General features: G+C 44.4%; 1 protein-coding gene across 7 annotated transcripts in view; it reads right to left on the bottom strand.

Annotated features, from left to right (window-relative positions):
• Ebf1 (EBF transcription factor 1) overlaps positions 1–17,637 on the bottom strand; it is a 391,326-nt gene extending 373,689 nt beyond the window's left edge. For 4 of the 7 annotated variants that reach the window (XM_051180883.1, XM_051180882.1, XM_051180881.1 and 1 more), the window contains exons 1-5: positions 16,612–17,637; positions 14,299–14,455; positions 13,677–13,740; positions 12,957–13,012; positions 2,565–2,638 (exon numbers count right to left, since the gene is read on the bottom strand). In XM_051180883.1, coding sequence (XP_051036840.1) covers positions 2,565–2,638; positions 12,957–13,012; positions 13,677–13,740; positions 14,299–14,455; positions 16,612–16,745 — 485 coding nt within the window. In that variant the 5' untranslated portion in view covers positions 16,746–17,637. Of the gene's footprint in view, positions 1–2,564; positions 2,639–12,956; positions 13,013–13,676; positions 13,741–14,298; positions 14,456–14,554; positions 14,854–15,599; positions 15,727–16,611 lie in introns of those variants that run through there. The other 3 variants (XM_051180884.1, XM_051180885.1, XM_051180887.1) reach the window with 3 other exon arrangements.
• Between the last annotated feature and the right edge of the window lie 8,513 nt (positions 17,638–26,150).

Raw genomic sequence — 26,150 nt, forward strand, 5'->3', positions numbered from 1 at the left:
GGATTTTTTTTCTTAACTTACAACACCTGAGACAGGACTGTCTCTTGCTTCTCCTTTCCTTTTCCCTTCCATTTGCCTGTGATGAACAAACAGAATACACCAAACCCTTTCTTGTGGAACGAAATTCTCTGTCTCCTCCATCATAGCCAGCGTATTATAAACATACAGCTTTTGTGACATCAATGCAAAGTTTTATTGTGCCGTTAGCTTTGATAGAAAGCACTGCAGAAAGTTGTTTAGAAATTAAATATCTAAAACAAGCTATTTTAAAATCCAGGGCCTTCACTATTTCATGTCTGCAATGGAGAAATTTCATCTTGGGGAGAGCAAGCTGTCTTTCACACCATATGGCTAATGGTGGTGCATAGCAATTAGCCAGGCTGATTAATGGTGAACAGATTCTAATTTTATGCTTATAATTGAGGCTGCATTTGCACCCCTGGTGCAAATTCAGCACATCCCAACTTCCACTTACAACAGGCAAGAAATCAAGAGAAATAGGATGGTATGGAAAGTGAGAATTTTTTTCCTGAAGCCCCCTAAAGAGCATCAGATTTGCAATTTAAAAGACTGTTAGCCACACAATAGATGACAGGTTTGTGTAATGGGGTCATGGCAGCCTGGTAAACAAACAGTACCCTGTCCACATCTATAGGCAGCCAGGAAAGCCGTAATCTGTAACATTAGCAAGATGACATTTGGAATATGGCTTTTCCCTCTTAGCCACGCGGTACAAACAGCATCATTTGCCTTCAGTGGTTTGAGGATTCTATTTTTGCTATTTTTATGTTTCTGAAAAATAGAGGGAATGCCAGCAGTAAAGCACAACAACCAGCATCATAAAGTACTTTGGACCAATGAATTTTAAAAACAAGGAAAATATAAACTGCTTTAATAGAGGAGAGGCCTGTGGGTGAAAGGCATAATATATCTCTAAGTAGTTCAAGAATAGAATTCTCTCCAGCATAATCCGAACATATGCAGATACAAAATGCAAATAGACGATGTACAGATAGTGCTGGGCCTGTTAGTTGAAATCCATCTTCCTGTTTCCTGTTTTGCTACAGTCGTGTGCAGCTCTACATAGAGGGTTCTGTCTAATGGTATGCTAATTTAGAAGGCTAAAATAGTAGAGAAATGGTTGGAGAAGTAGGAATGCAGGCAAGGTCATGTTTTACTGCTTTTTAAAACTGGATTTTGCTCTTTTAATTCGGAAAGATTTAATTCAGCTAGATTATATCCAGTTCACACACACAGGGTAAAACTAACTTTTCCCACTAATGGAAAAAATCCCACACCATTTGGGAGTGTTCTGCTACTGTTTTAACTCTGGAGGGAAAAAAAAAAACAACCTAGTTTTTAGAATAATTAACGAGTTTTACGAATCACTGAAGTAAAATGTGTGAAACTCTTCTATATCTTCGAACTAAAAATCAGAAGTATGCTTTTTTATTTTTAAGGAAAAATGGAATTTGTAGAGACCCAAATGTTAATATTTGGGATTTTGTTCAGGAAACACATGGAGCCTGTCCCATTCTATTCCCACTTGTAGAGTTTTGAGACTGTCTTTTTGGGACAGTGTGTGAGCCGCAGATGAGGGCTACCCGTGCTGAGATGGCAGCTGAAGACTCACGAGGATTGGTCAATGCATTCAGCAGCCAAGCACACATTGTGCCAGGGAGAGCCTGCTCAGCTAACAAAGCAATTAGGAGCCTTCATCTGATGCAGAGTGGCATCTTCCTGCTTTATCCAATTACTTGAGAGATACAGGGAACAAAATGCTGGGTTATTTTACAAGGAATAAGAGCACAAGTTAAAAGGCTGTTCCCTGATCTTGTCCTTCTCCTGTGCAGGCCTCGCTGAGGCCGTGGAGGTGAATGTGGTCTCAGATGCCATTTCAGCATGATTACAGCTGGAAGTGAAAAGACTCCTATGTGAGAAGCATAAATTATTAGACCTTTTAGGGATTCCTTTTCACTACCCTCCCCCAATCACAAAGCTCACTAACCCCAAGAAATATTAACTTCATGTTCAGATATGAACAGGATAACTCAAAGAACAAATGCAGGCAGAAAAGATAAAAAAAGAAAGAGATGAGTTTAAGGAGAAATAGGGCTTGGGTAAGGGGGTTATATTAAGTAGAACTCAAAAGGAGGAACTCTAACTTTCAAGTTGACCCAAACAGAAGCCTCTGTTGACTTCAAGAGAACTCTCATTTTACTAAGCTTGAAGTTGAGTGCAAATGTCACCACTAAGCAGGCTGTATTGTATTTGACTCCACTGTGAAAGATGAGGAAGGGCACTTCTCTGTGGCCATTAACAGTGAAGGATCAAAATGCAGACTGATGTCTTCAGAGATTAAATGTTATAAATAATTGAGAATGGCCATGATCTCTGACACTACCAAATGTATCTAAGAATTCTTTCTTCTGGGCTATTTACTAAAAACAAGATAAACATATACCCAACCAATGGAAGTGATTTTGCCTAGATTTGAGATCCAAATTCATCTTTGCTTTGCAGAGAGAGAGAGAGAGAGAGAGAGAGAGAGAGAGATTTCGTACCTGCACATGATCTCGTGTGTGAGCAACACTCGACACATTTCAGGGTTCTTGTCTTGGCCTTCGTACACTATGGCCTGAAAGTAAAGGCATGTTTTTAGCTAAAAATAGAAGCAAGTAGCAGAGCATTACCTATAACAATCTTGTTCTTCACTGTCTGGCCCTTGCTGGGGGCCAATTAACTTATAGGAGCAAAAAGCCTCACTGGGCTGATTATTTCAGGACACATTGCTCAGGATCAGCCCAAATTGAGTGGAATAGGATGTGACCCTCCCTGCCCTCTCAACCACCTCATTATGCACATCTTTGGACCAGTGCACATGATGGGCATCTGTTGTCAAGACAACCATAATTCTCTTTCAATACAGAATAAAAATAAGTCTAATCAATAAAAAAGGAAGCTTTAGAAGGCTGAAGAGGTTACAATATTTTGCATTTCAGATATAGAAGAACATGTGGGTTTGATCCCAGTAGAACACATTTGCCTCTCCACTACACCCAGACCCCACAGTTAGTGTTCTATTGGCAAGCAGCAGAAAAAACAAGTTTGGGAAAAGCAAAGCAAGTCTGTGCACCAACTATGTCATTTCTGAAGTGATACAGTCAGGGAAAACCCCTCTTTCCCACCAAGAGGCTGAAAATATGAGCTGGTGTGGAGTGTACAACCACCCAAACAGAAACATTTGCCAGCATATGCTGTGTGGGGAATGAAGTCACAGTCAGCTCCCTAAATGAAGACTTCTGTCTCATTCTCAAAATCTGGACTCCTAAGCCAGCCACAGTGTTTATGTGCTCTCTCTCTCTCTCTCTCTCTCTCTCTCTCTCTCTCTCTCTCTCTCTCTCTCTCTCCCTTCTCTTATAATACAATCACATTTTGCTTCAGGATACCCACCAAGTTCCCCAAAAGCCTACACGGGGCTCTACAGGTTACTATTCCAGCCAAAGAAAGTGCAATTGGTAGAAGAGGATTCTGCATCAGCATACGTTTAACTCACTTAACACTGTATCACTGCATAATAGTAATATAACACAGTTTCAAATTGTTAATAAAATTATGTTCACACATTCACAGAACCTTCAGTTTCTCAGCGACAAAACTACTTAAATTAACCAAAGGTTATTCTTATTCTTATGTGGTGCATAAAAGTACTTCTGTGCCTAGCTTGTCATTCTCTCTCATGCACTTTGGTTCTGAACTTGAAGATAGAACCTCCACAACGTGGAAGACCCGGTGCAGGCAGATCCATGGGTCATGACCTGGTCACAGTATCTGAACACACTTTGCAACAGATTAAAAATTAAGGAAAAGGGTTTGGGTGGGAAAATAAAAAGGCACATTTCTTTACCACTGTCCCATCAAAACCATTTTTTTTTTACAGCTAGCTCATCATAACCTTGTATTTAAAAATAAAATGCTTTTTCTTTAACTGTATACTTCTAGAAAGGATGAAAGAATATATTTAGAAGTCCAGAGCAGGATAGCCAGTACCCAGATTCCTCAAATGTTTGCATTTTACTGAATTTGCTTCCTATTTTTCTCTTTTTCCCTAAATCACTTTTTAGCAAATTGCAGATATGGCCTCAATATATCAGCATGCATTTCCTGAAAACAAGGCATTTTCATGCATAATCACAGCACAATTATCTAAATCAGAAAATTAGCATTGATACAATAGAATAATCTAATCTCCAGTCCTTATTGAGATTTACCAATTACCTAATAATGTCCTTTACAGCAAAAGAAAACCCAGTAACTAATCACTGCGCTCAGCTGTCATGTTTCCTTTCATTCCGAATATCCTCCAGTCATTGTAGTTCACGGCTTCACCATTGTTGAAAATGTGGGCCAGTTACTTTGCAGAATATCCTTCTATTTGGGTTCCTCTGGATTTCTTAAAATCATATTAGGGTCTTAGACTTCAAGGCAGGACGACAGCAAGGGTGATGCTGAATCCTCTTTGAACTAGGTTCTGCTATCCACAAGTTTACTAACAGCATATACTCTGACCAATCCGTTAGGGTGATGCCCACCATCCACCAGTGACCACAGGCCAGCTTTTCATGCTGTAATTGAACTCAGGATTCCAGGATCATTCAGCAAGCACCTTTACCTGCTGAGCCTTCTCCCTGGCCCCCTCTCTCCTATATTCCTAATGACCTTTTCAAATTCCAAGAAGTTTCTTTACTCAAGAAAATGCAGCCAGGCATGGTGGTTCATGCCTTTAATCCCAGTCCTAGAGAGGCAGAGGCAGGCAGATTTCTGAAACCTGATCTACTATGTGAGTTCCAGGACAGCCAGAGCTACATAGAGAAATCCTGTCTCAAAAAAAAAAAAAAAAGAAGAAGAAAAAAGATAGAGAGAAAGAAGATGGGATAGAGGCAGGGAGGGAGGGATGAAGAAAAGAAAAATGCATTGATTAAAATCTTCGAAAACCAAAATCGAGGCCAGTGAGGTCGCTCATCAGATAAAGGTGTTCGCCAACAAGCCTGGCAGCCTTAGTTAACTCCTGGGGATTCACAAGAAAAGAACTGACAAGTTGACCCTGGTCAGTGTACAGCTGCTAGTAAAGTTTTCCATACTAGGGAGAGAGAGGTTGGAGAGAGAGATTATGTTATTTTGGGGTGGGGCAGGAATATGAGTTATATAAGATCTCATTTTGAATCTTTCTAGGTGAGATAAACATTATTAGAACCAAGGCTACTAGTTGAAATGAGTGGGACCATGACCATATCCAGTTAATAATCTGCAAGGCAAAGCCACTGAGGACTGATTTTGATGATGGGGACTCCCAGAAGCCCTGTGTTTTTTCCCTCATAACTGAGCATCACTTGTTGCGGGCCTGCTCCCTCTGTAGCTCATTTCTTTACCAAATACCAAGCTGCCACTCTGCTTCTGGCTATGGAGTCAAAACGGAGGATTTTTCTCCAAATCAAGCATAGAAAAATGAAACCAAGAGTGTGGATCTACTCAGAAATAATTAAGAACTCTAGGGAGATCGGGAATCTGAGGTTTCTGTCTTGCCTCTCCCTGAGCCTGGATAGAATAAGAAGAGTTCTCAGTGCATAGGAGCAGAAAAAGAACTACTACTTCTGGGGAATTCTGCAACACAAGAGAGTGGATGTCTACCACAGACTGGGAAGGACAACTTTCCTGTCTCTAGAGTAAACGACACTGTCACATTAAGGGAGTAAGCTTTCCTGTGTAATTCAAAGGCAGAACTCCTTTTAACACTGTAGATAGGGTTTAAAAAACAAAAGCAAACAAACAAAAAAATAGTTCTTTTTTAATTACTGAAAAGACTTGTTACAGCACACTTTCGTGCATATATGCATACAACACACAGCAAATAAGGATTTCTGAAATGAACATCTGGATGGGACCTCGTATATAGATTTATTTGGAGATCTCCAATGTCACAATAACATTAAGACAGACTTCAACCTTCCTATTTTTTTTTTAAATCATTGCCTCCAAGTTCTCCCTGCCACATGCTCCTTTACTAAAAGCATCTTCACTGTGTACATTTAGCACACACAGCAAGACTGGTTCACAGTTGAGCAAATCTAGATGTTAACAACCTCCCCTCCAAGAGTAGGTATCATCTAACACCAATCTGAGGCAGGGCTGGAGGGTGGGGTTCAGCTTCTCTTCACTATTTAAATGTCTGCTTCTGTGGAGTTGGAGGCAAGCTGGTTGAGGTTGGATCAGCTGGGAGATCCCAGGGGCATATAAACAGCATTGACTGTTTTAAGTGAAACCATTTTAACAGACAGCTGGTTTAGGACCCAGACAATGGAGCACTGAAAAAGAAGTCTCATTGTCATACTCCACAGTAAATCATGCCCCTGCTCATCTCGAGGAAGGTGGTCTGCTGAGAGAGCGACAACGACAACTCTGGCTTGAATAAACCCATGTGTTTATTTATCAGTAGTAAGAATGGGGGAGCCACCACTAAGGTGGGAAGGAGAGCAAGAGAAATTATTAAAATGCATTATTTAAATACATCATCGAGGATGAATCAAGTTGAAGTGTATAACCACAGAAACAAAAGATATAGCATCAAGTGGAAAATAATGTTTACATTAATCCTGCCATGAGCAAACAAATCCCTCAAGGCAGTAGGGATGCTTGGACGTAAAACAGTAAATAGCAATAACTTCACCTCAACTTCCAAAACCTGGCACTACTAAGAGGGAAGTTGTCAAAACCAGTTGTATTGGGAGACCTGATTTTCTAATGTAACATTAGTCTCTCCTCTCTAAATGTCAACCTCAAACAGAAAATAACAAGCTGGCAGAAACAAATACAAGCTCCTGCTAATCCTCTACTCATTTTCAGACTGCCTTTTGAACCATAATTTTTTTATAATTAACTAAATAAGAGGAAAAAAACATAGGCATTGTTAAAACTTTCACACCCTCCAAAAACAGCACTAGTGGAAATTTTGCTGTCCAAAGAGAAAATGCCATTCATTTCAAGTGCTTAATTATAAATCAGTGTGTGACATTTGTGAAAATCAGTCAGTCTGTGTACCATGCTTGTCTCCGTTACAACTCTTTAAAAGGGCATCTTTGGAGTATAGTTCATCCCTGGCTTTTCCAAAATACTGTTGAGGCTAAAAAGTTCACTGAAACTCACTATGGATAAAGACCACACAGCAAAAGGAAAACGAGACGGTGAGCACACACCGGGATCATACTTCAGTAGGCTGCCTAGAGAAGTTCAGAGAATTGAGCTTAGTTTTCTTTGTTTACTTTTCTAATAGTTTTAACTCTTTGAGTACCACACCAGAATCAAGGGATCAGTGAGACTGTGCATGTTCCTCATTAGAAATTTTTCTTGGATTGCAATAAGGAGGGAGCAAGAGGGGGAGGGAGGAGAGGTAACAGAAACTTGATTTTCCCACATAAATCAAAATAATAACCTTGAAAATGATACTCCTATTTCTGAATACAAAACAAAAAAAGCAAAGTCTATTTGTCACCTTAGAGAAAAAGGACAATAAATATAAAAACTTCCTTCTTCAACCAGAAGAGACATACCTTCTAAATATAAGCCGTCAGTAACAGCAAATTACTAAGAACTGAGCTAATCAAAAAAGCAATAATGATACCTACAGTACCAGCACACAGCACAACAATTATTACATTTACCCACCAAGTTCTACTGCTCTTTTATTAAAACAAAACAAAAAATAAGGTGCTAGCTATAATATAGTTCCATTTCCAGTAGGAAAAGACCCATAGTTAAAAAGTTAAGCCATGCCAAAGAAAGCACCATAGATGTGACATTTCATAAACAATTGTATCAAACAGCAATCTAACATTAATAGTAGAGTAAAATAAAAACTTGCTTTGTTTCAAGTAGCTGCTTGGCTACTGGTGAACAAATTGCAAAGATGTAATTCCAGCTCAGCAGCTAAGCAGGCCCTTTTGAGAAGTGAGTTAGGCATGATATCATATTCACTATGCTGTTCGGTTACATCACAGCCCCGGCTAAAAGGCAAGCATGTCCCCAGTGTAGGGGACTTTCTGATGTATCCCTTCTGTCTCAAAGAGCTAAAAGCCCTTATATTATTCAAATGCCTTGGGGGGGACTAAATATTTCAAATAATCCCATATGACTTTTTTTCCCTAGAAGTAATAAATGATATTTTACTCAGATAGTTACTGCATTAGTAGATACAATTGACTTTGTCAACTCAGTCTAGCAATAATAATAAAATCTTAAGAACAGCTAATTTATTATATATTTAATATATGTCAATCACTGTACCAAGGACTTTGCAGATATGGATCCACTTAATTTTCACAGCAAAACTTTGGGTTGGGTGTAATCATTCTTCCCACTAGTTTGATTCTAAAAGCATATATATTTTAATTCCTCTCTAAAACCAAATCTTCCCTGCTCCAAAACCTATGTCAACAATTCACAAATGTCCATGTCCCCAGTCTTCATCCCCAGCAAGACATGCACACACAGATAACAGGCTGTCTGTACAGCCATATGAGTTCGATAAATGCATCCCGACTAATATGTTCGTTTTTTAATGCTGTTCAAACATTCACATGGAAACAGCTCTAGCGTAAATATCCCCGAACAAATGGCTGTATATTATCCAGGAGGGAGCAGTTGGGCCGCCAGACTGGGGAAGGACTAGGCCATCTGGCTCCGGCAATCTCTCCAAAACCATCAGCTTTGTTTTCACCCCCAGACTCCAAACAACACATTTTCCACTGTGATGAGTTTACATTTTCCCAAACACAGGTCCTGATCATGCATAAAAATTCCAAACTCCTTCATTCCACTATGTTCAAGGAAATTTAAATCACCTGCATTTTTTGACATGTTACCAAAGGAGACTGAAAGCTGTTGAAATATAGCCCCTGACATAAACCTACTCTGTCCTTTCTTGTTTGTTTCCCTGGATATATGAAAGAGCCTCTTTGCTGGCCTGGTAAATTCCTTGGGTACTTATAGATATGCCCCTCCCACCCCCCAAAAAAGTGTTTATCTACCAATGAACTGAAAGAGTTGTTAATCAAATCTATGTAGCCATGGTAGAACATAATGAAACAATCAATGGGAGGAAAACAAAGTGAAATCAACAACTTTAAGTGCTAGGAACATCCAAACAAATATATAAAGAAATCTAGCTCGGAAGCAAATTTGGCAACCTTTGCATTTACTGGCCCATGCCTGCCCTCCACTACAGGGCCTTTTGCAGTGCCCTCCTCACATGGCCCACCTTTAAACACATACATACAAAGATTATGTGACTTCTGTTGGCCTTCCTCAAAAATAAATAAACACAATTTAAAAAAAAAAAAAAAACACTTTGTTTGGGGTCAGGGAACAGGAGATTGAGTCTCCCTTAAGTATTTCTTCTTGAAAACCTCACTCTTTGAGTAAGATGGTGGAGAAATGAGCTAGTTTTGTGTTTACTAAGTACTTAAAAAACAAAAAAAACAAAAAACACTGCACTGGAGGAACCATGGAACACAACCATATCTCAAATGACACAAGAAAATCTGAAGTGAGGCAGGTTAAGCCTGGGCCTCCCCAACGAGGTACAGGAGAGTTTCTACAGTTGACACTGTTTCTGGATGCATCAGCCATAAACTCCTGGATCCTGAGGGCTTTTGCATGCTCACTAATAGAATACCAAAAACAGCAATGACACAAAAACAATCTATTTTTAGGCCAGCTAAACTTGGTTTTGAACAACCCTTCCCAAAAGCAAGACATTTCTTTTTTAATCGAACAGGTTTGGCTTTTTGTTTGTTTGGGGTTTGTCTTATTTTTCAAATTTTATACCCTATGTTTTACAACGGAGGCATAAGGAGATGGGACCCCAGAGCCTTACACATTCACTCCTGATGAGGCTCTGTCATTCCTGGTAGAGTTCAAAATTAGGAAACATTCCTCCAAATGAGACACTTTAGGAAGGTGTGAAACACTGTGTCATATTCATACATCTTGATTGCTTGAGTAGGGTTTCTGCCTCATCTCAGTGCTACCGTGTCCACTCACAATGAGGAACAACCTGTGTCATTGAAGCATGCACAGCAACTTCTGCATGTTACTGGCTGAAGATTTCATCCCAATGTTACCCCCAGCTTGCCAGTCAGGATGTGACATCACATGCACAAAGGCATAGCTGTAAAGGGGTGGGGTCATGGATCAATGAAAAGAAGGTTTCTCAGTGGCCAGGTATTCCCTCCACTAGCTCTAGTGTTCTTAGAACTCATCACACTGCCAATTGTATTCTGCCCCACACTCTAAATATCAAAATCTGGAATGCATCAGAAAGTATTTCACAGAGGGGCAATGTTACCACTTAATCATTCAGCCTCTGCCAACCCTTACGTTTAGTTAAAGAGGCTGAGGTATATTTCCATAGCATCAAGGCTTTTAGAATGTTTCTATCAGACTAAGCATTTAACTAGCATAGCATATTTTTGAACTACAGGAAGGTCCACTGTTTTATTCCTGAAGCTTTTGGTATTTCTATCTGCTTTTTTTTTTTTTTTTTTTTTTTTTTTGCATACATAAGAAGGTAACCTACTTCCAAAACTTTTGCAGCATGTAATCAAAGAACAAGCAACTGGGTAATGAGCATGGATTACCTTTCAAAGTGAAAGTTATAGAAAGGGTGAAGGGTGGTTACTCAATTATTATGAAAGAAAATGGGCTCATCTTAACATGTCTGTTGTCTTAAAACTTTTGCACCAACTTAGATAATTATTAACCCTTTTTTCAGGTTGATCTTGACTAGAATACATGACTACATGTATTATAATTTAAACTTTTAGTAATATATGGCAAATGACTTTTTTTATACCTGTTATTTTTTTTAAATGCTATTGAATGTTCAAAGATAACTTCACCTGTAGATTTTTTAAAAGTTCTATGACCTTGTTACTAAGAGTATTTGATGTATTGCTTTATATTTTTAAATACCCTCCCACTGTTATCATATGAAAGAGTATGCTGATAAATTTAATTTTTGCTAGCACTGTTTGTTTAGAGAGATCACAATTGAAGATCTTGGGAGGTTTAAGTCAGATAGAAACAATCTCTTCTAACATATACTAATTCTGTGCTCCTTGGAACAGTGCTTGTAATAGTGTGGCCTACAGTTTCAGTGGTCAATGTTCCACGAACACATTGGCCTTACACTGTTGTTTGTGTGGATGCCTTTATCCTAAAAATTAAGCCCTAATAGATACAAGTGGAGTAGAGTTCATTCTTTTCCTCCAGGTCCCCATGCTTCTACTCCTCTCTGATGAAAAGGGAAAGTCAGAATATCAAAAACAATTTTTGAAAAGCAAAGTTCCACCTAGTATATTTTTGTTTTGACATCAAATTAAAAGTTACTAAAATCAAGTATTTTGTATTTCTGCTCAGCAGGGAAAAATTTAAAAATTCGGAGTTCAAGTGAAAGACGATTATACTATATAGCCATCAAATGCATTCATGAAAATAAATATGATTAAAACAATAAATGGAAATTTACTCTGAGCTGTCAACTAAGAAATGAACACAATCTTCCAGAGAGAAAAATACTTAAGGAAAATAACATGACATCAATTTTTTCAGAGCTTATTACTTTAAAAATATACTTCATACCCATAATTTCATATATTTTACTTGAGACATGATAAATATGTTCATAATAACTAACATGAGCTGTTATTAAATGCTTTCTGCTAAGATTGCAAATTCCCAACAGCTTATTTATGTGTATTTTGCACACGATAGCCTGGCAGATCTAAAGCTATTTTTAATTATGCATGCACACCCTAATTCCAAACCTTCTAAACCAGTGAAGGACATGCACCCCTCCTTGTTTTAAAGGGAATATTTTAAAATGGTAATAAAGTAAACACATTTTAACCCTGGTCCTAAACTGCTATTTGCTGTACAATAGATAACTTTTCTTTTTGTTCTGAGTTCTTTCCTCCTCTAAATAAAGCCGTCTTTTTTTTTTTTTTTTTTTTTTTTTTTTTTCCTGTTGCTTCAACTAACTAACCAGCTACTTCATTCTGAAACTATACTTTTTCTTAAAATTAAGATGGGGGGGAAATTAAAAAAAAAAAAAAAACTCCTGTGCCTCATTAAAATGTCAAGCCTCGCTCCTACCTTGGCTTATTGTATCTTTTAAAACATAACTCAACCTTAATGTATACTGCCTGACAGGGACTGTTAGCAAGCTTAAGAAAATGTTGTCCCTTTACCTTTAAGCCAGAAAGCTAGCTAGCTTTTGTTGCCTGGCTCTTAGCCAAACTTGGAGGCCAAAGCAGGAGGGTTTTTTTTTTTTTCAAAACACCTTCCAACAATTGTACGCTCCCACTTTCAACACTACTTTCCAATACCACCGCCTTAAATAAAAATAAAAATAAAAATCTGTGAAAAAGTCATTTGCAAACTTCATCCAGCTCTGCAGGCCTGGAGGAGCCAGCATTGCCCCCAGCCCCGCCCCTCCATGTTCCTGGGGCCTGGGCCTTGGATAAAGCCTGGCTAGTTTGGGTTTCACAAGTTCAGTCCATACTGCCTCACGTGGGTGGGGGTTCCTTGGCCCCTTTTTGTATCCCCTAGGTCTCCTTGACCAAGTTAGAGGAAGTCCAGTCCTTACTCCTTCATTCAGCACCCCAGGCCTTAATCATCAGGCCTGGCTTTCCCAGAGAGAGAAGTTCCAGCGATCCCCAGACAGTTGTGTTACAACAGAAAAGGTCCGGCAAGCCTGCACTGCTACCACTTCGCCAGGGCTACCTGGCTTTGAGAGTTTGCGTCCCAGACATCTCTCAGTAGTGGCACAAGCAGCTTTTGAACCGCAGCAAATTTTGTGACCCAAGAGTCGTCGCCACAGTGTGGAATTCTAAGAAACTTACTTGTTTTGTCATGGAGTCGATGAGGCGCACGTAGAAATCCTGTTCAGTCCTTATCCCTGGAGGTGGAGGGAGGAAGGAAAATTAAGAGAGGGGGTAAACCCCTGAAGGGAAAAAAATCTCCACAATATAAATATAAATAACAACAACAACAAACAAAATCTGCACACAGAGGGGGGCAAGACCAAGGGAAACTCCTGCTGTCCTGAAAAGGGAGATCCTCCCCTGAATCCAGAAAGGATCTGCGGGCCTAGTTCAAAAGCCCCCTCCCCTGAAACCAGACTCCTCCAAGCACTGGAGCTAGAAATGAGGTGGGACACCCCCCCCCCCAACCTGGCCACTCTCCCTCCCCAGGCTGGAGTCCCTTCTGCAGTCTCCTGGACCCATCAGGACCACCACCCTTCCTAGCTCCTCAGAACCGAGGAGCCCTGAGACCTAGAATTTGGGCCGAGCAAAACAGGCTTCACGAAGGGGAGAAAGAAGCCAACTGAGAGGTCTAGTTAGGACCAAGTGGCCTCCAGTCAGCCCAGGGGCTGACCAAGCCTCCCTCTGCCTCCTCAGGTGAGAAACTTCCTAGGATGAAATTTCGGAGAGGCCTGTTCACCTGGAGGGTGGCTGACGACTGAGCTTCGCTGGGGGGCTTTCGTCCACCTGGAGCTCCGTGAGCCCCCTGCCCTGACCCGGAGCCCCAGGGTGCTGGCACCGACCCGACAGGAGCCTCACCATTGCTGTAGAGGAGCTGGAGCCGGTAGTGGATCCCATTATTGGTCTTTTCGCTGTTGGCTTCCTGGTTTGCAGCAGGGCCCAAAGACACAAGAGACGAGGAGAGAGGTCTCCGTGAGAGAGTGTACCAACTTCAAGGCAAGTTTCCCCAAATGGGACCCTCCCTCCCCCAGACAGCCCGATAGCAACAGAAATTGTGGCAAACAGTTAATCCCTCCTCCACCCTTATCCCAAACTGCTCTTTCTCCCATTCCAGAAAATTCTGTGAGATATACACGGGTGGGACTCTTAGAACCTGGGGACTGCAGCCTGGGCCATCTGAGGCAAGTAAGGCATGGTCTGATAGTTAAGAGCTAGCACAGCCCAGACTCCCAGGGCTAGACTGAAGTAGGGTTCGTTTTGCCTGGACTCCAGTTCTGGGGGCTCCATGCTAACTTTCTGGAACAGGACCTTGTGTCCCAGGAGCCTGGATTCGTCCAGGACGGGAAGTGACAGGGCTGGGGTGGTGGGGCGCTCAGAGGAGTGTGAGGATGGCTTTGCAGGCACGGAGGCCGCTCCTCTAAGGCACCTGGGCCTGCTCCCTGAGCCTGGGACTACTGGGGACGGCTCTACACCCACTTACTTTTTCCTTCTCCACGAACCCCACAAAGGCAGTCCTCTCAATCTCCACGGGCTGGCCCTGTCTGTCGTAGAGGGCCAGAACGAAGTGGAAGAAGTTGGATTTCCGCAGATTAGAAGGCGGCTGCTTCTCAAAGTGAGCCCGGGCCAGACCCACCCCGCTGCGACCAAAGACGCAGAGTTAGATCGCTAAGCCAAACGTTGTCCCACACTCCCATTGTCACCCAGGACATGAGCAAGCGAACCCCCCAAACACCCACCTCCTCTGCTCCCAAAACATTCCCTGGGCGCCTTCCATGACCCATCAGGAGCATAAGCGCGGCTGAAGAACCGCACACATGCCACTCATGTTTCTGTGCTCCCGGTTCAGAGGCAGCGGGTCCTCAGAACTCAGAGGTGTGAAAGTTTTGTTTGGGTTTTGGACGCGAGATGAAACGCTACAGTCTTTACTCCACTTGAAGCGCGCTGCGTGCAGAGGAAACGTGACCGTGGGTGAGGTGAAAGGAGGTTAGAGAGAAAGTGCGCAGTTTACAACTTCGAAGGATAGGGCGTGGGAATGGGCTCCAACTGCGCCTCCAAATCTTCCAAGTAAGTGGGCAGGTGGAAACGAATGCAAGCATGCTGGGCTGCTCGCTGCAACAGCCACCCTCCAGGAAACCTCCCTAGCCTGGGCAAGCTGCCGGTGCCTGTCCTCAGCACGCTAATTTTCTATGTAAACACAAGCAAGTGGAGAAGGGTCCCAGGTTGGGACCCGCGGCTATTAGAAATGATCGATCGCCATGGGAAAGGAAACTGGGATGTTTTGTTTTATTGTTGTATGTGGTTGTTGACGTTGTTTGGTTTTGTGTTTTAATAAAAGACCTGTCTTGATAAAAGTTTTGCCATCCTGAGAAATCATTCGCACACATTTCAGAAACCCAAAGGCTGCTGGCTGAGCAGTTCGGCCAGGGACTAGAGACTGGGGCACCCGGGGGCACCGCACTGACAGCCCAAACTGCCCGACAAAACCGGGCAAAACACACACACACACAAAACACACACACACACACACACACACACACACACACACTTTCGCTTCCAGCTTAGTTACCCAATTCACTCTCGCTTCCAACCACTCCCAACCCTGTGCTCAGCGGGGATGGGAATAGTACTGGAACAGTTGCCTCTAATCGCCCCCAAAACTGGCATGATGTAATTACTCTTCCTTCTCCTACTACACCCTAGAAGTCTAATGGGGCCCAGGGCCACCAAGTTTTTCACTGCCATAAGCCCAGCTGGTGGCCAAGAATGAAAAGGATAGGGTACCATTTCTCACTTGGGACCAAGAGCCTCTGGACAGGTCTCTGGCTCTGCTTAGGGAAGTTCCTCAAGTTGGCCTCCAAGGGCATGGCCTCCAAGCCACTCAGTGTAGACCCTGGAGAGTGAGAACGCGACTGGAGGAGGCCAAGGTGACAGGGGCGGAAGAAGGCTTTTGGGAAACAAGAGAATTAAAGTTGGAAACTGCTGTTCTGCAGGCAAAGTGAGAAAAACTGAAGGCTAGAGGGGTTGGGGGTGTGATAGAGAACTAGATAGAAGTAAAAGAAGAGTCCAGGGAGAGGAATGGGGAGAGAGAACAGGAGAGACCACAAGGCGAGGGAAGAAAGCGGGAAGCTAAGAAAGGAGGAAATAAAAAGAGTGGAAACGCAAGGGTGTAAGAAGGACAAGGGAAAAAAGGAATCAACGAAGGTAGAAAAAAGAAAGGAAAGGCAGGGGAAAAGGAAAGAAACGTGAAGTGAAGGGAGAGGAAGAAAGAGGGAGAGAGAAGAAAATAAAGTAAGAAAGTAGGAAAAGGAAAAAGACAGAGAGAGAGAGAGAGAGAGAGAGAGAGAGAGAGAGAGGGAAGGAGGGAAGGAGGGAGGGAGGGAAAGGGAAAGGAAAGAGAAATAGAGGGGAAAGGAAGCGAAGGAAAGGGGAGGAAAAGGAAAAAAATATATAACCACCCAGAAAAGAAAACAAGCGGTCGGAAAAGCGCAGCTATCCAACACCGCGCTGGTGAGATGCCTCTTCTGGGTTAAAACAAAATGAAAACAATCGCAGATGAGGCTGCGGAAAGTGCCGGCAAAGCTTGGGCTCGGCTCCCTCCAGCAGCTCCGCAGCTCGCAGTTCTCTGGCCGCCTGCGCCAAGTGCTGCGCAGCCGGGGAGCGCGGAGCCCGGGCTGCGAGCGCAGCACAGCGGCAGACGCACTCGCGTGGCTGGGCCCCGGGTAGCCGCGCCGCCGCCTCCGGGCTCTCCCGCTAGCCCGCGGCCTCTCCGCCACGGTCCCCAAGCGGTACCCACCTCTGCGCCGCTGTGTTGGCGTCCAGCACCCCGGCGCCCTGCATCCACGTCCGCACCGCGTTCATGCCGCTGCCCAGCGGCTCTTCCTTCATACTGCTTCCACTCCGTTGGATGCTTTCCTGGATCCCAAACATGAAAACAACCTTTTCTTGTGGAAAATCTCCTCCCCTTTGAAAATATTGAAAAAAAAAAAAAAAAGGGAAGAAAAACGCCAACCACAGATTTTTTTTTTTTTTTTTTGAGTCGATGAAACTCGCGCTACATCAAGGCGGTGGGCCGAAAAGCAAAATTTTTTTAAAATGTAAACCCTTGCTCAAAACTGAGCGATAACAAGAGGGGGGAGGTGAGGAAAAAAAGAAAGGGAAAATCCAACGAAAAGACCAAAATTAAGAAAAAAATAGAGATGTATGCTTTGCTGTTGGGGGTTGTTTGGTTGGTTGATTTTGAGTTTGGGTGCTTTTTTTCCTTTTTTTTTTTTTTTTTTTTTTTTTTGCTTTTTTTTTTTTTTTTTTTTTTTTCTTTTTGTAGTAATCACAGGCCGTTGGAGAACAGGAGGGGCTGGAGTTTCCTTTTGTAGAGGTACCTTCACTTGAAGAAGCAGGAAGAAAAAAAACCACCCTGATGACAATTCAAGAAACAATAGATATGACTCTCGAAGCCGGCTTGGCTACTTGAAGTGTCATTTTCCACAATCAGGCAAGTTTTTTTTTCCTCTGTCTCTCTCTCTCTTTTTTTTTTTTTTTTTTTTTTTTCCTCCTCTCTGAACCAAAGATGTTTCTTTCCTTTCCGTGCGTGTAGATGAGGACGCTGGTTGCTGTAGACAGAAACACCGGAGAGGGTGGGGGGAAGGGGAGAGAGAGGGAAAGAGGAAGGGGGGGGAGGGAAAGAGATAGAAAGAGAGAGGAGAGGGAGAAAGAGAGGGGTGGACCCTGCTGGATGGAGATTCTGTTTTCTCTTTGCTAAAATAGAAGTGATTTGCAGGCTCTCCCAGTGGAATCCAGTTTGACTCTCCCCAGAGCTAAACACAGGCACACTAACCCCAAAGGGAAAGAGGCGGGGCCCTCACAATATGACCACGCCCCTTCTTTGCATAACGTCATCCTTCCGCCTTGCCGCAGCCAATCGCAGCTCCTGAGCTGGCTTGTTCACAGAGCCAGGCCACACTCCCTCATTAACATCCTTCTCCCGGTGTTGCAGGGGAGTCGCCAAAGTTCCCGGCAAAGTGGCGAGCAAGGGAGCTCTGAGCACCAGCTTCTAGGCTGGGAAGGAGCAGGGACGTGAGGAACGAGAAAGGGGGCTGAGGGAAGGAGATGGAAATATCCTTCTCAGGGATCTGGGCTGAGAGGGTCTGCACCATGGCAGTCTGCGTCTTCCTGGGCAGACACCTGGCCCCTTGCTTCGCTGTCCGGGGACTCCGGTGGCAAAAGTGGAGGAAAAAGGACTGACATGGCAGAAAAAACAGGATGAGCATCCCAGGTGCCCAGCTCTTCACTCTGAAGCAATGGCGGGATGGAAATTTGTGTGTGCGAGATTGAGACTTGAGGGCCTGCGGAAGGACACTGTCTCCGTGTGAGGAGCGGTAGAGGAGACCAAAGCCCCAACCAGTGAGGCTTTAGTAGATCTCCAAGGAGTGGTGGATCCAGACTCTGTCCTCAGCCTGCCTCTGAAATGACTCTGGTTCTGGTGCTAACCCAGATGCTGTTGCTGCTGGACACTGTCCTTACTCGCTCAGTTCTCTCCAGCACCGCCCCCCCCCCACCCCAGATGCGCGAATGGTAGAATGAATGGGTCGCTGGGGCCGTGCCAGGGTGTGACTCTAAATATCCTCAGATTCAATCCCCAACTCCCTCTCCTGCTCCGCGAAGTAGTTTTATTTTTCTTTATCAACGCAGCAAGGATGTTTCCTTCTCTCACTAGTTGGTTATTGGGCACATAGGGTTCTTTCTGTTAAAAGGGAAAGCAGCTTGAGCCAACTTCAGTCACAACCACAAGGAGAGAGACTAGGAAATAGAGAAGAGAGGTGGGGTGGGGGAGGAAACGGAATCAGTGGAAGAATACAAGGGGAGGAAAGGAAGGAAAGAAAGAAGGAAGTGAAGGAGGAAGGACGGGTAACTTGCCTTCTACCTCAGGCCTTTTGGTCTTTGTGTTGTGGCTGAAGAGGAAATCGCTAGACAGTTATGGGTTATGTGCCTACCCCATTATTATTTTTTTTCTTAAGGTTGCAATGTCAAATAAGCTTATGGTAAAGTGTTACATTACCCTCAGAGTACATCCCTGGGTGTACTCTGCTAAGGAGTCCTTGGGGGAAATTTGTTGCCTGAAATCCAGGTTCCCTTTCTGCTGGCCTTCCCTTGGACATTTGATTTAGAAAATGTACTGGGGTCAGTGATGGGAAAGTACACATGTCTCTGTTGAGTAAACGAATTAAGACAACAAGGGTTATGCTTTGTGGATCTGGCAGAGGAGGAAAGTGAAGCCCTTTCTGATAAAAGAGTGAGTTTATCCCAAGCCTACAGGTACACACATAGTCACTGTTCTCAGACCCAACTTTATCTCTCATCTAGCTCTCAGAGTATTTATCAAGACCACACATGTGCTAGGATGTTTCTTTCTGGTACTATAATTAATGCATCTTCTCCAATAGATTCCTGCAGAGATCATCTGACCCCTCAGGATCCCCATGGCATCTGCCAGAGTTTCTGGAACAAAATTGGTGGTGGTGGTGTGTGTGTGTGTGTGTGTGTGTGTAAAAAGATGGGAAGAGTTACTTGGTTGTAGACACCCAGATCTTCTTCAGCTCTCTAGAATTTAAAGGCACAATTGATTCTGGGCCTATTAAACTTTTTCCAAAGCTGCAAACCAAGGGTGCTGTTAACTTATGGAGTCCACAGAACCACTCCCTTCCCCAAGCTGGGGGAAGGGATGCTACTTCAAGGTAGGGGCATCAGGAAGCCCTAGCTTAAGACTCCGGCCTTCCACTCTAACTGCTCAAGTCTCCACTTTTCTCTTTAGTAATCAGACCAAAGCATTTAAAGTTTTCTGTTGTATGTAGTAGAGTATATGCCCTAGTGATGGGGAACACAGAGTAGGGGAAAGATCGTTGCCTGGAAAAGAAGAAATGCAGTCATGCTAAGGTCTGTGATTAGCAGGATTCACAGAGAACATAGACTTCTGGAGGTCATCCACAATGGACTCTGGTGTCCATATGTACATGAAACCCACTATCCCCAAAGCGGAACTGGCAAATAGAATGGCATCTTTAGCAGCCAAGTTATCCAGGAGGCAACTATGAAGGAAGTGATTTTTATATCCATCCACTAAGCCAGAGAAGAAGAATGCAAAGGGAGGGAAGCAAGAGTCTTTGGATAACAGTAATTCCCTTTAGCTGGGACAGGCAGCAGGCACCTCACCTGGGGTGGTGGGCATATTTTACTTGCAATAAGCACAATGCATTTGTAGGTGTTTATCTGGGTGTTTGCGCTTTTAACTTGGCTTTTGCACTCAGTAATAAATGTCTAAGAAGTAGGAAGCTAGAGAGAAAGTGGAAAAGAGAGGATGACAGAAAACTGAGAATGACACCCAGGACCACAGTGTAATAGACCCTGTGTGTGTGTGTGTGTGTGTGTGTGTGTGTGTGTGTGTGTGATGGAGAGGCATATGTGAACATTCAGATTCATAGGCCTCAATCATAGCTGCAGAGTCAGAGCCTCTGGCATTTGTACCTATGAATCTCTCTATATAAAGACAGTTAGCAAGCTTTCACTGCTGTCTCTCATCTCTGAGAGGAAAGGAGAGAGTGAAAAGGTGAGACAGGAAAGACTTTGAATGAGGAGAGAACACAGCCAGTTTATCAGAAGGAGTCACTGCAGAGGAATGTTTCTTCTGTTGAACTTCTGGCAGTTTTTTTGTTTTGTTTTTTGTTTGTTTGTTTTTGTTTTGTTTTGTTTTTCAGTCCTCTTCAGTATAGTCAAGGTCATGGACAGGCCCTCAGAGTGTCTACACTGCAAGGCAGGGCTGCCCAGTTTTTGGGGTCCTCCTCAGGTGCTGGAGGAAGTTGAGGCCAGGTCACAAGAAGTTCCTCCCTCCCCCTGCACTCTTCAAGCAAGACGTCTCACACCCTGTCAGTCCCAAACTTCTGCAAACTCAGATTCTCTCTCTTGGGACACATCAAATGACACAATAATTTCTAGAGGCTCGGGTAGAAATATGCTCCCCTGCTCGACCTTCAGTAAAAAGAAAGACCCCTTTAATTCAATGGAACTGGGGCCATAGGGACCGTCCCAGGGAAAGGGGGATGGCTTTTGCTAGTCTGCCCCCAGGAGGCCAGGCTTGGGACTTGTTCCGAAGTCGACTCACACTCGGTCCTCTTCTTAAGGGCCCCCGCCCCCAGAGCCAACAGTCCAGGGGAAATAACCCCTCACCTTCCTTAGCTTCCTTGACAGAGGCAGTTTCGATTCCAGTAGGAGGGCAGGTGCTTCTTTCAGTGCAGGGGGGAACGGGAAGTGGGGAAACAAGCGACAAAGCAGCGAGGCTCAAAGGCCCTCTGCCTGCTGCATACTCCTGGGGACCACTAAGCATATGATGTATGATAGGGACTGGCAGAGATGAGAGAGTTTGTGGGAGGTGGGTCGGGGACGTTATCCAGCAGAGTTGGTAGAAAGCTCGAACCCTGAGAAAGCGAGGACCTATGGGGCGCAGCCAGGCGAGGGAGAGGCGGATGCGGGTGGAGGAGGCCGAGCGCTGGGACTCACTCTTCTACTAAACCCTGGCCTGTCCCCGGGTGGCTTTTATCCACCGCTACGGGGAGCGTGAGAGCTGCAGTCCAGAACGCCACCGGAAATCCGGACTCTGATCCGGGCTTGCGACCTCTCAGCGCTCCGGAAAAGTCCCCCCTAGCTCATCCAGTCCCTGCCTCTGGGATCACCCCTTTCTTCTTGGTACCAACTAGGAAACTGAGGGAGAAAATGATAGCCACTCACAGGAGGTAGAAGCCAAATAAAGAATCTCCTAGACTCTAATAGGACCAGGAATGGCGGGGTTCCTCGAAAATGTCCCCTCCCTGACCAATCTGCCCCTCTCGGGTTTCCCCACCCCCACCTCGGGATCGTCCCAGACAATAAATAGATCCCATTTGTTGCTGGGTTTACAGGGCATGAGATTACTCAATTTCCACCACAGGCCACTATCATTGTACAGGCGAGGAAACTGAGGGTTTGTGAGGGAAGTGGAGGGAAAAACCTGGTGTCAACGCCCGCCCCCCGCCAAGCGCCCCGGGTACAAGGCTAATAAAGTTACTAGGTCACTGTCTCCTGGCTGCCCCTGATAATAACCTTGGAGCCACCAGGCAGAGGCATAGACCATCTGCCCACTACCTTCCAAACTCCCAAACTCAAACTCAGTAGTGCTTTAGGTCCCGGGTGCGTATAGCCGGTGAGGGAGGGAGGGAGGGAGGGAGGGAGGGAGGGAGGGAGGGAGGGAGGGAGGGAGGGAGGGAGGGAGGGAGGGAGCAGGGAAGGAGGGAGAGGGAGGGAGGGAGGCAGGAAGAGGGAGAGCGGACCCGTGTCACCCTGAGGGCAAACCGCACAGGAGCGAGAAAAGAGTTTTCGGGAAAATTGTAACAAATGTGAATAGTTGAAAAACATATTTGGGCTATATGTGTGCCGATGCTCATCTCACTGTCCCAGACAGAGCTCCCCAGGGAAGACCAACACCAGCCCTGGCTGTGTCACATCGTCCCGCCCTGTCCCAGCTGAGGTCGAAGCTCAGGCAAGCTTGCCTAAAGAAAACAGCTTAAGTACAGCACTTCAAGGCGATGTCCTAGATGTCCATTACAGGACAAAAGTCTGGGCACCTGCCTGAGCTTTCATTTGGGGGAAAGATGATTCTGTTTTGGCCTGAGCACAGGTACCTAAAACCCCAGGTCATTATGAGTTGAGAGAAAAGAGCCGGTGATGTTCTGGAAAAAGAACTCTTCTAGTCTGCTGCTGCCTTGGAAACTGGTACCCCAACTTGTGAATTTCCCCTATTGGCCAGAGAGACTGGACCGGCTCACTCCACACACCGGGGGTCCAAGGGTGTTACAAGGGAGCTCCCCATCAATTTATAAATTAGCATTGCCTAACTTTTAAGACACAAACTGAGGTGGAAGGGGAAAAAAGGCCTGTATAGATTTAAAAGATAAACGGGCCTGTTTCCCTAAAGGAAAGCTGAAAAAGGAAAAACGTGTTTGTGTTTGGCAGGTGGGCTCTAAATAGCCAAGTGGAAAAAGAAAAAAAGGAAGTTTTGTGCTCTTTCTTTGATGACATTCTGGGTATTTGCACTCTTCCTGGCCCTCCTTTGTTTAAGATGCCCATGGTGTGAATGTGCAAACAGGTTCCCATCAGCGACGGGGTGGCTGCATATTTGTGGACCTATACAGTGCTCATAGGTGCTGAGACTTGACAGGGCACTGTTGGCTCCTGTGATCACTTCTGCTCAACTGTGGTACCTCGGGAGTGAGTACAGGTGCACCTCTATGGAGCGTGTGTATGAGTGTCATGTGTAGACATTTTATGTAGTATGGTGTGCAAGTACGTGTGTGCAGAGCAGGAGCATACACGTGAATATGAGCCCGAATTCACACGTGTTTCACGCGTGGACTTGTATGTGTTGAATGCAGTAAAGACATCCTAGAAATCTATGTCCGGCTATGGGGAAGCAGCAGGCTGTGTGGAAACCGAGGTGTCAAGGGCAGCGGTGAGAGTGCAGGTCCCTTGGCCTCAGTGGGTGGGAGGGAACCTGCTGGATGAGTGCAGGGCATGGCCACGGGCCAGGGATGAGCGCCCAGCTCAGCTCCCTGCAGACTAGGTGTAATTTCCACCCACAAATTACACGAACTGAGAGTGCAACGGTCCCTGCTGGACAGTTCCGTGCTCCTAATGGTTCCTCGCGGACAGTTTCTGATTATTGATGCCGCGTCCAAAAAGAGACCGCTTCCGGGAGATTTGCTTGTGTGTTCATTCCCTTTATCGCTGTTGATTCGCTTGGCTGCCACAAAGACCCAGCCAAACCTACCAACAAGACCCTGCCCAGGATTCCCTAAACTGATACCTGATTCCAAGCTACTTGCAAGCCAGAATCGTCTTTTAAGATGGAGTCACAGCGCCCCCTCGCGATCTTTGAGCTTCTTCGCGGCGCTGTCGCTCCAGATTGAGACTTTACTACAAGTCCCTGCCTATGATTTCCCAGCTGTTTGGGTTCACATTCCACATTTCTTTATTGGGTCAATAAGATCCTCGTCTTCCCAGGAACACTTTGAGCATCTCTAGACTATCCACCGCCACGATTAAATTTTCAAAGTTACCTAAATGAACCTTTCCCTCCAGGGCAGCCTATGGGTATCTTTCCATGGTTTCCCCTTAAGGCTCCTCTCATACTGCCAGAAATACGCCGCCCTCCCTAATCAAGGACCTACTCAATAATGTCGACGACTGTTTTTCCAACATCAACCCAATCTCCAGCTTATTTAGTGTGTGTGTGTGTGTGTGTGTGTGTATGTGTGTGTGTGTGATGGGGTCTCTGATGCAGTGTACTATGCTAAGTATATAACAGTCTTACTTAATCTTCCCAGCAAAGCCACACAGCCAGCCCGTTATTTAATTTACAGGTGAAGAAACCAATGTTGAAGGGGGAAAGTGCCCAGCCAAGATCACCTTGCAAAGTTGATCCCAGGTCAGTCTATATGATGCCAAAACACACTGTTAGCCTGTCTTGCAAACTCCATCAGCACTATGGTCTCAGGCTGTGTGACCAGACAAGGCTCAGAGTGGGCAGTCATGTTCATGTTAACTCATTTCCCCCAAAGAACTGAGCCAGAAAGAGACCAGCTGGCATCAAGCACCTTGATTGACATACAACACAAGGGCTGATCACAAAGCCTATTCACCATTGTCTACCTATGGTACCCGGGTCAAGGCAGTCATCCCACAATCTCCTTATTCCTTTGCTAAAGATATTTTACAATTTATTTTTATCCTATCTGTATGAGTGTTTCCTTGCATGTATGTGTGTACACCAAGTGCATGCCTCCTACCACCGAAGGCCAGAAAACCAAGTCAGATACCCTAGCTGTGAGCTACCATGTGGGTGCTGGGAAATTATCTTGTGGTTGTATCTTCATTTTCATTTTGGACATGAATTACATGATGGGACATGTTTACTTTGTGGTGGTTTGAGTATTTATGTTAAAGGGGGGAAGGGGAAAAGAGATAACTAAACAGTAAATCAGCAGGCTTTGCCTCCTGCCCTTTCTGTAGAGTTATGCCAAGTAAGATTTAAAGGGAGACTATAAACATGTTTCTTACTCTGGAAAGTGCAAAACTCTAATTTTTTTTAATTGGGGTAGATTCTGAGCTAGTCTGAATGTTTCCCTACACAAGAAAAAAAAATGTTTCAACTAACACATTAAAAGCTTTGAAATTAAGCTAGGCAAATGTGTGTATGCAAATGGCTGCACCCAAATAAGAGAAACAAATTAGGGTTGTTGGAACAGAGTACAGGCCTTCAGACATTTCCCTAAAAGACTACATTTTAAAGGTTCAGTGTCTCTTTCTGGAATGACTCATTAAAGAGTTACTCCTATAATTTTGATGAAAATCAACTTTCAGCTTACTCAGGTTAGGACTTCCACACTCTGGAAAGGTAAATGTGTAGTGCTCATGTCATAGCCTGTATAACTCCTCAGAGAAGTGAGGCAGGGAAATCCATGGGAGACAGAAATATGACCCCTGACAATCCATTTCCAGAGACCCCACTGCAGGCTGGGTCTAGTCTAATCCATCTGTACTTGTTTCTTGTTGCATGAGATGTTCTTGTATGGCAATCAAGAGACTTGGGGAACTTTACCTGCACCTGCACCCAAGTGATGTGCTCAGAGGTTTAGTTGTATGGCTGATGAGATTTTGTTATCCTTGGTTGAGAATTTGGCTGGTATTTTGATGTGGCACTCTGGCTTTTTGACAAATTAGGATCGATTCTATTTCCTCCTCCCTCTCCTCTTCCTCCACCACCACCTTCTCATCTTCCTCCTAACCACCTCATCACCTCCTCCTCTCCCTCCTCCCCACCCCACTACATCCTCCTCCTCCTTTTCCTCTTCTTTGTCTTTCTTACTATGGTAGTTATTAGGGAAATCCACCAAAATTCTGGGTCTTTTTCTTTTTTTGCAGAATGCTTCTTCCAATGTTTCCAGGTTGGGGTGTTTTGAGTCCTCTTCATACATGGAAGCCCTTTGATTTGCCATGGCAAATCGGGAATTAGCAGGCATGACATGTCACTTATGGTAAAAAGCAAAAAGAGTCAGTGAAGGGGCTGGAGAGATGGCTCAGCAGTTAAGTGCACTGGCTGCTTTTCCAGGGGTCCTGAGTTAAATTCTCAGCAACCACATTGGGTGGGGATGGGGGCTCACAGCCATCCACAATGAGATCTGGTACCCTCTTCTGTCCTGCAGACATACATGCAGGCAGAACACTGTATACACAATAAATAAATAGTCAGTGTGC

The sequence above is a fragment of the Phodopus roborovskii genome, unplaced genomic scaffold, assembly GCF_943737965.1.
Source record: "Phodopus roborovskii unplaced genomic scaffold, PHOROB, whole genome shotgun sequence".
Lineage (NCBI taxonomy): Eukaryota > Metazoa > Chordata > Mammalia > Rodentia > Cricetidae > Phodopus > Phodopus roborovskii.